Here is a 10,894-nt window from a genome sequence, read left to right as displayed (position 1 = left end):
TTGAGTAGTGGAACTTTTCCATGTGTTCTGTCTTTATCCTCTAACAGCGAACCACAGCAGGGCACTTTAAAATTAGACCTTTTTTCCCTTAACCATTGCCTTTTTGTCACTTAAAGGAGACAGTGTCTTGTCCCCAAAAATTCACTCATTACTATCTCTCACAGGGCTTCTTCGTCACAGTCTTCTTAAATATCTTCATGCTGACTGCCAGCTTCTCTGCTCCTTGACAATTTTGAAAAACTCAAAAAGCAGACTTCTAGCAGAGAGTCTTCAACCCCCTTCCACCTGGATTTCTCTCTGTGGAAGCTTGCTAACCTCTGGGACATTTTAGCTTCTTGAGGCAGCACACATTGTTCTCATTTTCCTCTCCTCATCCTGTAATTGCCAGAGCCACTCTTCACAGCTGGCAGTTTGCTGCACAGAGGAGTGACTCATTCCTTGGTGAATTTTCTGTTTTAACCTCCTGTGCCCCATCTATCCAGGATTTTGTGCTCTTAAAATGTTGCTAGAAATAATGATGCCATTGGACACCCAAAGCAGTGTACTTTCTGTGCAGTTGCATGCCCAGAATACCAGGCATCTGGTGACTTCTATCACATGAAGTGCCAAATCTTTTGTGCAAGTCTTGGAAATGCACTGCCTGATGTGCTGTTACTGTTATAAAATAGAAATTAAAAATAGAAACAAGCATTTACTGTAGCTTATTCACATGGCTATAACAGTCTTTCAGCCAGACAAGTAACTCTTGCATGTACAGTACTTCACTGTAATGTCACTGCTTGTTCTTCCTAGAAAACTCAGAGCAGGACTTGTGTACATTTATGTACTGACATTTTCTGAATCTGCTTAGACTGTATCAGTCATTTATCTCTCAGATTCATCAGCTGACAGTATGCCTCTTCAGAATATTGCAAAGCATATGTTCAAAATAAAAATGCAGCACTGTTGTCTTTGAGTGTTTCATTATCTTTGCTTTTAGAGGATCTGTGTTTGAAGTGCAGTCAACTTAAAGCAGAGCTTTGTTCCCTTCTCCTACATACACACTTTCCTTCCTTAAGAAGCTCCAGTTAGGGTTAGTGGATTTTGTTTTGTTTTTAAATGCCCTAATCTTCTGGAAGTGTCTATTTTCACTGAGATTTTTCCACTCAAAGGCTGTACATCATTAACTCCCCATTACAAAATTCAAACCATGGGCCAGTCTCAGTTTTTGCAGCTGAACTTTTTTATAATGATAATGTTACCCATTATCACAGTTGCCACTTCAGCATAAAGAGTCAGGTGTTATAAATATATATTATAAATAGCCACATCAGTTGGACAGTAATGTGGGAAACATAACCTCTAAAACAGGCTTCTTGGATTTTAGCAACCACACATGGAGATAAAATAGGCAGCTGTTAGTGGAAAGGAGAATATTTTCTTCACCTCATTTCTCCATGTGGAGTATCTAAATACGAAGAGATACCGAAATGAGAAGAAACAATGAACACACGGAAGGCAGAGAGTCCCAGCCAGCTGTAGGCACATAAACCCCTTTATCCATCTCCCAACAAAGGGTAGAAATAATTTCCAGTCTTTACAGAAGGTAAAACAATATGAAAAAGTCTGCCAAAACAAGAAAAATTAAATATCACAGTAAGTTGCATTCATGTGGTCGCATACATATTATTACAAGCACTCTGTCACGTGGTAGGGTGTGATAAATCAATTGTGCCATAGTGGTCAGGCTGCCTGTCAAGACTTACTGTTACATTTCAGTATTCAGGTTATTAGTGTGTGTATGTGTTTTATGCCTTTCCATCCCCTCACCACTATTGTCCTTCTCAGGGTGCGAGAAATAAACATTTGTTTTCAGCAGACAAAGGAAAGCCAGGGTAAACTCCACTGCACATTTCCATCTGTGGCTTTAAAAGGACTCTCTTGATCAGGGAGTTGCATGAAGTAGGCGAACTGCCTTCCTGATAAGCAATCCATATACCTGCCTGCCAGTGCCACAGGAAGTTAATAGAGGGTTTCGTTTTGGCTTACTTCTTTCCCTTGGGGGGACATGGATCTGTGTTCATGTCGTGCTCCTGGTCAGTACCTGGCCCAGGCTGGGGAAACTAATGATCCAACCAGCGGACCAAATTCAGTGATGAATCCTGGTCACATGCCACTAGAGGCACACTGCACCTATGAAATTTTAGACCCCATTCCCTTAGCAGAATCACATTTCTCTGCCATGTGGAAAGAACAAAAAACAGGGCATCAAATCCATTGTATTATATTTTATTGTACAATCTGGTAAACAGGACACTCAGCTTTGGAGGATCCAGGTGACTGAGCCCCGGAAGTGCTTTTCCTGTCCTGTCTGGGCAGGACCAGGCCTGTGAACGACAGCGGGGACGCTCGTGACTGTGGCAAAGTGTTCATAAAAGGCCAGGCAAAGCAAACCTCCACAGTCACCGGGAGAGGAACGGGCCTCGGCCAGGCTGCCCCTGCTGTGCTCAGGGGTCAAGCTGGAGAGACACAGAGGAGGGTGTCTCCAGATGCAGCCAATCGCAAGCCCCGGCGCTCGCTCCCACCCCCAGCTCGGCAGCCCGTGGCGGCAGCGCAGCGTGTGACTCTGCAGCCCGCGGTAGCTGGTTTGTGGCGCTTGTCTCAGCCATGCCGTTCCTGGAGCTGGAGACCAGCCTCCCGGCCGCCCAGCTGCCCCAGGGCTTAGCCGGCAAGCTGTGCTCGGTCGCTGCTGCGATCCTCAACAAGCCTGAGGAGGTGAGTCTGCTGCCCCGGCGTGCGCAGCGCAGCGCAGCGCACTCTGGTCTGGCCGCGCAGGATGGATGCGCCCTTGCAGGTGGCTCCCCTGGAGGAGCAGCTGGGCCTGCGGCCGATGCACAGAGCTTGTCCCTGGGGGGAGAGCAGCAGCGAGTCTGTTTAGTGGCAGTTGCTCTGCCCACTAGACCCCCAGGTCTCTGCTGGCCCCGCACCCCCTGGGGGTATGGGCTCGATGGGAGAAGGTCATGGTATGGGAAAGACAGAGAATCACTGGTCTAGGGCCCCCTGTGGGGCCGTGAGCAGATTTCAGGGCGGGCCACCACATAGAGCCAGCATTAGACTCGCTGGGGCCTAGGCCAGAAAGCCAAAGTCCCACTGAACCCCACCGCCCGGGGCTGAAGCCTGAGCAATGTAGTTTTTTGGGAGGGCTGTGCAGCATGGGGTTCCAGACCACTGCTCTGCTTGCAACTCCCTAATGCTGGCCCAGGCTTTTCTGTGCAGAAAACTAGTTATTGTGGCACAGATGGGCTGTGGAGTTTTTGTAGCATGTTGGGGGAGGGAAGGGGGCAGGCTCAGAAAGAAAAAGGTTGAGAACCCCTGGTCTTGGGCATCCTAATAGGAGGGAACAGGAGAGGCAGGATTCCCCTGGGCAGGGCCGGCTTTAGGCCTATTCCACCAATTCCCCTGAATCGGGCCCCACACCTAAGAGGGCCCAGCACCCAGTGAGAATCTCTTCCCTGCCTAGAGGCGCCTTTTTAATGTTTACTCACCTGGTGGTGCTCCGGGTCTTCGGTAGCACTTCGACAGTGGGTACATCGCTCGCTCCGGGTCTTCGGTGGCACTTCGGCAGTGGGTCCTTCAGTGCCGCCGAAGACCTGGAGTGAGTGAAGGATCCACCGCCGAAGACTCGGAGCACTGCTCGGTGAGTACAAGCCCCACGTGGTTTTTGTTTTTTTTAAGTCATCCCTGCCGGGGCCCCGTCGAAACTGTTCAAATTGGGCCCCACACTTCCTAAAGCCGGCCCTGCCCCTGGGGTGCATGGGGTGGGTGGCCCAAGGCACTAGCTCCTCCTCACGACACACACTGCTCATATCTGTGAGGCTTGTGTTCTGTTTCCTTCCCTCCCGTGGCTGTTTCCCTGGGTGTGCTCGGCATGGCAGACGGTAAGCGTCACTGTGAAGAGCGACTTGCCCATGGTGGTTAGCAGCTCCGCAGCGCCCTGTGCTCAGCTGCTCGTCTCATCCATTGCGGTGGTGGGAACCGCGGAGCAGAACAGAGGGCACAGTGCCAAGTTCTTTGAGTTCCTTACCAAGGAGCTGGGACTCGATGCGGACAGGTGAGTGCAGTGCAGGGAGCAGAGAGAGCAGGGGGAGGTGTATGCAGCAGGTAGAGGGGAGTTTCATGCAGTGCCCCAGTGAGACCCAGATCAGTGCTAATCAAGGTCTGTGTTTAAGTACAAGTAAAGGAAGCTTATAAGAGGCCTTGGCAGAGAGGGCCTCTCTCCTCCAGTCCTTATTTTTCCCCCTGCCCCATCAGTAATTTCCCGCACTTATTAGACTGGACATCTTCCTTCTTGCTCCTCTCCTGGCTTTCTCAGGCTGAGCCTAATTGTGAGAATGAGGGGTAAAGTCCCAGGTGTAGTCAAAGCAGAGTTACTTTGATGCACTGGTGTAATAATGGGATCAGAGAGGGCCTGGTGGCTCATGAGCAAGGATTGTGGGGTAGAGGGGTTAGAAGCATAGCTACATTGGCGCGAAACCAGAGAAAGAGGAGATATGTCAATTGAATATCATTATTCTTAGGGCTGGATGAATTGGGTTCCCCTATTCTGGTACTTAGCAGCTTTGACTTCACGTCCCCACCATGTCACATAAAGCCCACTATACTATTAGTGTCACGCTTGAACTAACTCACTCCTCAGTAGGGCTAATTATTGTCTTGGATGTCAGAATTTATTCAGTACAGAAAAAATAAAATTTATTTTTCTATTTAAAGAAAAGGCCAGACACATCCACCATGACCCATCAGTGCAAGGTGGTAGCATAGGGCTTAGTTTGCCTTTCAGGTGGATTTGTCGGTCTTTTTTTCTCTGCTCCTTTCTCTCATTACTCCAATAGCAGCAGAGAGGAAAAAACTCGCTCCATGTATTTCACAGCTCTGGGAAGAGAAGTCTCTTATCTTTCCCTTTGTGTTTATATGGGGGAGAAATTGTCTGTATTGAATTATTTATGACCAGCAGATGTTTGTTTAAAAAAAAAAACAACACAAAAAAAAGTCATTTAACAGAATAAGAGAAATATTAACTAGGTTCTAGGCCAGTTGCCTAACTGGCTGCCCCTTGCATCCTGCTTCTACTAGGTCTTGCCTTCTAGACAGTAACACTGGTGAACAAAAGCTTGGTGGACATGGATGGTGATTTGAAAATAACCACTGTGTAACAGCTAAGGGAAATACAGAAAACATAAACAGGGCAGATGCCTGAAATGAAAAGGCAGTGACTTCCTGTTTTCCATGTGACCAAGGTATTTTCTACTTCCAAGAATAGCTCTAAATTCAGCATTCTGTGCAGCTGCACCAGTGCTGACCCTGGTTGAACTGCAAGGGTAGCCAAGGACATGCAGGGCTTTGCACTGTCTGAATTGGGTAGGGCTTATTCTGTTCTGAACATAAGTAACCCCATTTAACATAATCAGTGCAAACCCCAGTGTAGCTTGCTCTTCTCTGTGTTGGGGGTCAGCAGGCACTCAAATACTACAGCAAAGAGAATTTACATATACCGTATATACTTGATCATTAGCCTGTTTGTTTATAAGCCGACTCCCTAAAACGGATAGGTAAAAATAGCAGAAGCTGTATAACCCTTTCATAAGCCAACCCTATATTTCAGGGATTGGAAAACTTTGGCTCCTGGCCCGTCAGGGTATGCCGCCGGCGGGTTGGGACATTTTGTTTACCTGGAGCGTCTGCAGGCATGGAGCCCCTCAGCTCCCTGTGGCTGTGGTTCACCATTCCCAGCCAATGGCATGCCACTTCCTGCAGCTCCCATTGGCTGGGAACAGCGAACTGCGGCCGCAGGGAGTTGAGGGGCTCCATGCCTGCAGATGCTCCAGGTAAACAAAACAACAATGTATTAGATATTCAATTCAATGATTCCATAGAGTTTAAAATCATCAGATTTTGGTGTAGGCCTGTTTATAAGCCGACCCCCGCTCTTTGATGTGTCACTTTTTTACCAAAACCATTTGACTTATGAATGAGTAGATACGGTAAGTACCTTGGATAAATAGAAAGTTAACAGTTTAACTTTTTGAGGGTGTGGACAGGACTTTAGAACCCACTCACGCACTGTCCCGTAACCTGCTTCTATTACAGTCAGAGCCTTTAAGTCCAGACCACTGAGAGCTATGTTTAGTGGTGTGTTTCTGGGTTATTGAGAGAACTTACTGGAGATAATGTTCCATTACAAAATAATAACCTTTCCTTTCCTCCTGTGTTCTCTCCTCTTCCACATGCAAAGGATTCTTATCCGCTTTTATCCCCTGGAACCGTGGCAGATTGGCAAGAAAGGAACTGTCATGACTTTCTTATGATCTCTTCAAGAAACCCATTGAGAAGAAACCCTTGTGGAGGGCACAACCCAAGGATGGCCAGCTCTACCTGTTTGTTTCTATGCAAGATCTGATATGTATCCTTCTGCACCTCCACTCATGTAGTTCCTTTCTGTTTCTGCTTCTTCTGTGCACACAGCTCCAAAGTGGGGCTTACTAGCCAAACTCTTTGTCAGTAACAGTTGGAAGTCTTTGTTTCACACCTGTCTTGTGGCCCAGAGACAACGCAGTTACCTGTGATCGCAAACAAAACTTGAATCCTGAAGTCTGTGTAGGTGGGAGTTTGTTTTGTCAGCAGCAGCGTCATGATGGCCTTCCTTATATGGATCCAGTTAATCCAAGTTCTGTAGTCTTTTCCTTTAGCAATGAACAGTTCTTTATTTCTGTTCTATGACTGGCATCATTGATAACTGACTGGGGAGGTTCTCCAGTTTTGTTCAGCCTGAGGGCCGCTTTGCAAGAGAAAGACAGATCCTGTCATGTGCTAACCTTTTCTTTTCCTTGTGAAATTTGGTCTGTTCTAGGAGTCCATGGGCCATAGCTTGAGAGTTTATGGGCTTACTTCGCCATCAGATAGAATGCTGATTGGGACCATGTCCCTGTAGACTCTTCTACACCAGAAGTCACTAAATGTTGCTTGTCTGGCAATAGGCACTAAACTGATTCACAGAAGTTAGCCTAACTCGCTGCCACTGGAGGGCAGAGATTCAAGGGGACCTGAGATCTTTCACTTCCAACTTCTGTGAATATTCCTTCCATTCTAAACCTCCCCTTCCCCTCCCCGCCCCCATTTCTGGGAAGAGAGAATATTGGTCTGAGGGAAGAATCTTTTAACTTGTATGGGATGGCTGGGCTAGGGCTCCTCTCTAATCTCCTGCTCTAAGCTCTATCTACTTCACTAGGATCTTTGGCTTGCAAAGGTGGATGTTCCCATGTTCATTCAGTAGACTCCTGTAGTTTAATATCAATGTGCGTGTTGTGCATTGGGGTATGTGTGGAAGAGGGCTACTGTCATGGTATAATTCCCCACTCTGAACCTTAGTGTCCAAAAGGTGGGATACCAGCATGAATTCCTCGAAGGTCAAATTACCAGCTTAGTACTTGTAGCGCTGCCACCAACCAGGAATTCCAGTGCCTGGTACACTCTGGTCCCCCCAAAACCTTGCCCAGGGAACTCCAAGACCCAGTCCCTCTGGATCTTAACACAAGGAAAGTAAACCCTTTCCCTCACCGTTGCATCTCCCAGGCTTCCCCTCCCTGGGTTACCCTGGAACATTACTGATTCAAACTCCTTGAATCTTAAAACAGAGAGGAAAATTCACCTTCCCCCCTCCTTCTCTCTCCCCCTCCCAGACCCTCCCTGAGAGAGACAGTAATCCTTTCTCTCCCCCTTCCCTCCTTTCTCCCCACCAATTCCCTGGTGAATCCAGACCTAGTCCCCTGGGGTCTCACCAGAATAAAAAAACAATCAGGCTCTTAAACAAGAAAAGCTTTTAATTAAAGAAAGAAAAAACAGTAAAAATTATCTTTGTAAATTTAAGATGGAATATATTACAGGGTCTTTCAGCTATAGACACTGGGAATACCCTCCCAGCCTAAGTATACAAGTACAAAGTAAAATCCTTTCAGCAAAATACAAATTTGAACTCCTCCCAGCCAAATACACATTCACAAATATAGAAAACAAACATAAGCCTAACTCGCCTTATCACCTAGTATTTACTATTTTGAATCTATAAGAACCTGTATCAGGGAGATTGGAGAGAAACCTGGTTGCACATCTGGTCACTCTCAGAACCCAGAGAGAACAACAACCAAACACTAACAGCGCACACAAAAACTTCCCTCCCTCAAGATTTGAAAGTATCCTGTTCCCTGATTGGTCCTCTGGTCAGGTGACAGCCAGGCTCACTGAACTTGTTAACCCTTTACAGTCAAAAGAGACATGAAGTACTCCAGTTCTATTAACCCTTAACTATCTGTTTATGACAGCTACTTATTGCAGAATCATTTCATACCCTAGGATGTGGAGCCCAGGAAATTGTTTTGCTGGTTCTGGTAATTAGTTTCAATTCCTGTAACTTGTCTCCTTGTCCACAGTGCTTTCCCACAACCCCCTCACCACAGTGAACAATACCAGAACACTTTTTATTTTATAAATGCTTTCAGTGTTCTGTGGGTGGTGGAGAGGAGCTGATGAACTTGCACATAACTGACTGACTTCTTGCAGTACCTGTTTTTTTTTTTGTTTTTTTTCCTTATTGGTCAGGGCCTTGCTACAACTGCTGTAATGTCCATTCTTTTAGTAGGGGAGTTTTTCTCTTGGGGCCCTTCTGGTTGTCACTTTATAACTGGATTATACACAATATTTTTTATTTTTTAAAAACCCCTCAACTCCCCTAGTTGTTATCATCTATGGGATTTCCTTACTTTTCCACTTCACTCAGCAGAGATAATGAAGACAGAGTTGTCAGTTTCATTTATAGTCACTTTCTAAGGTCCAAATCCTGCCAACATTTAGGCACATGAATAGTTGCACTGAATTCATTGGGATTATTCATGTGAATAAATGTTTTGAGGGTCAGGATTAAATTGTTCATTTTCTGGTTCTGATGTACTACTACAGTGTTTAATTGTCAGGTATTTACAGCATTGCAAGGGAATAATTACATTTAAAAATGAACTAATTTCCTCTTTCATTGCTCACAGAATACTTTTTATTCCAGTTAGTGTTTGTAATTTTTTTTTAACATATAATCAAAAATTTGGGTGTCAAGTTGGAAGTATCTTTCATTCTTTCATTTATTCAAAAATAACTGAAACCAATGAGGTTATTCAAAAATAATTAAAACCAAATGATTAATATCTGAAGCTAGTTACTACACATGCAGCATAACTTTCTTCCATTGTTGCAAAATCACTGTCCGCTAAATAAAATATGCACTAAGTGCAGATTTATATGTTAGTGTCATGAGTTGGACGTTTATCTGGTCAATAAAACTTTTATCAAAATACTTTTAGTGTGTCTCGATTCACTAGATTATAACAATACTTTCATTTTGTTTCCCTTTCTCCTTGTATCTCACTCACCCTCTGTAAGTATACTGGGGATGCGGCTACAACTCAAGTTAGCACAATTTATCAGATGCTAATCCAATCACTCTTTGCTACTATTGCAATCATTCTCTGCAGGTAAAGTGTGAAGTTGCAATGTGGCCACTCTCCCTTAAGCTTGGCTAGCTTAAGTGGAGTAACTTGAGTGTGTAACTCAAGCAAACTGGTGAAAACTGAGCAACTGACGGAAAGAATTTTTACTAACACTTTTAAAAACTCTCTGCTTTTTGTTAGCACCTATTTAACTTAAGTAAATAACATTCTGGAGAAAGGACATTTTTCTTAAAGATTCAACAGCTCACTTTCAATTAAGGTGTGAGAACATACAATAAACACTGGAATGATGGGCTGGGGAAACAGGAAGGATTGTGTAATGTGTGAATATATAGAATAAAGGAGGGCAGTTGAGGAGGACTGGAAGGAAAGAAAAAGACTTCAGTGTTTGAGAAAATGAGGTTCAGATGAAGCTAGACATCCATGAAGAAATGAGGGAAAGGCAACCAGAGAGAGAGGACTGAACAGACAAATACAACAGAGAAAAGGCAGTAGTTGAATCCATGAGTGGTAAAATCCCAGCGAGGGGATACAAAAATGAAACAAGATATCAAATGCAGGAACCTGATGGACACTGGCAGAAAACAGAAGGCAGCAAGAAGAAAAGCCAGGAAAGGGGATAGTGAAGGAGGGTCAGCAGCAACACGCTGGAAGCAGAACCAGGATCCTGATTCAACATAGCACTTAACCACACTTAACATAAAGACTGTGGAGATGTCCAACCCCTCAGGCAATGCCTTCAAGCTTAGAGGTGGCGATGACAGCACAGAGGGACTTGGTGGCACACTGGAGAGCCAGCGACACGTCACCTAGGGTGACCAGACAGCAAATGTGAAAAACCAGTTTGGGGGTTGGGGTAATAGGAGTTTATATAAGAAAAAGACCCACAATTCAGGACTATCCCTATAAAATTGGGACATCTGGTCACCTTAACGTCACCCTGAACGCAGGTGGTGTTTTAAACGCATGGTGACGGGCGGGCGGGCGGCCTCTAGTCAGTCACTGGTCGAACACTGTGCGCGTGGGACACGGTGGACGAGGGAGAGACGCACCCAGACGTCACAAGAGAGCGGGCAGGACGAGTTACGGGACGGTACCTGTCGAGGGCCAATCAGGGAATGGCACAGCACAAGCGGTTGGCGCGCGCGCTAAGGTCATGACGGCATCATGGCATTCCTTGACGATGCGGTTCTGTGACAGCGCCCGGGGGCGCTGGGACGGAAGGGGCGGGGCAGGGAGCATGGGGGAGGCACAGCCTCCCGGCGGGGAGGGTATCACTGGGAAGCTGACCGCAGTCCCCTCGGCCCGCCCTCTCCTAAAACAGCCTGTCAGTCTGTATCCAGCATCTCTATTGGCTGGGTGGG

General features: G+C 46.0%; 1 protein-coding gene across 1 annotated transcript; it reads left to right on the top strand.

The window, feature by feature from the left end:
• Positions 1-2,421: 2,421 nt before the first annotated feature.
• On the top strand, positions 2,422-6,431 carry DDT (D-dopachrome tautomerase). Its single transcript, XM_050924549.1, has 3 exons — positions 2,422-2,754; positions 3,915-4,090; positions 6,272-6,431. The coding sequence occupies exons 1-3, from the start codon at positions 2,647-2,649 to the stop codon at positions 6,342-6,344; spliced, it is 357 nt and encodes a 118-aa protein (XP_050780506.1). The 5' UTR covers positions 2,422-2,646; the 3' UTR covers positions 6,345-6,431.
• Positions 6,432-10,894: the final 4,463 nt, after the last annotated feature.

Source organism: Gopherus flavomarginatus, chromosome 15, assembly GCF_025201925.1.
Source record: "Gopherus flavomarginatus isolate rGopFla2 chromosome 15, rGopFla2.mat.asm, whole genome shotgun sequence".
NCBI classification, from domain to species: domain Eukaryota; kingdom Metazoa; phylum Chordata; order Testudines; family Testudinidae; genus Gopherus; species Gopherus flavomarginatus.
The sequence above is the reverse complement of the archived record's forward strand: the minus strand, read 5'-3'. Positions and strand labels throughout refer to the sequence as shown.

Bases quoted from the DNA above. Each gene is read 5' to 3' on its own strand.
- DDT (XM_050924549.1), top strand. From the start codon at position 2,647: ATGCCGTTCCTGGAGCTGGAGACCAGCCTCCCGGCCGCCCAGCTGCCC. The intron at 2,755-3,914 runs GTGAGTCTGCTG...TCGGCATGGCAG, and splicing joins TCCTCAACAAGCCTGAGGAG to ACGGTAAGCGTCACTGTGAA. The intron at 4,091-6,271 runs GTGAGTGCAGTG...CCACATGCAAAG, and splicing joins CTGGGACTCGATGCGGACAG to GATTCTTATCCGCTTTTATC.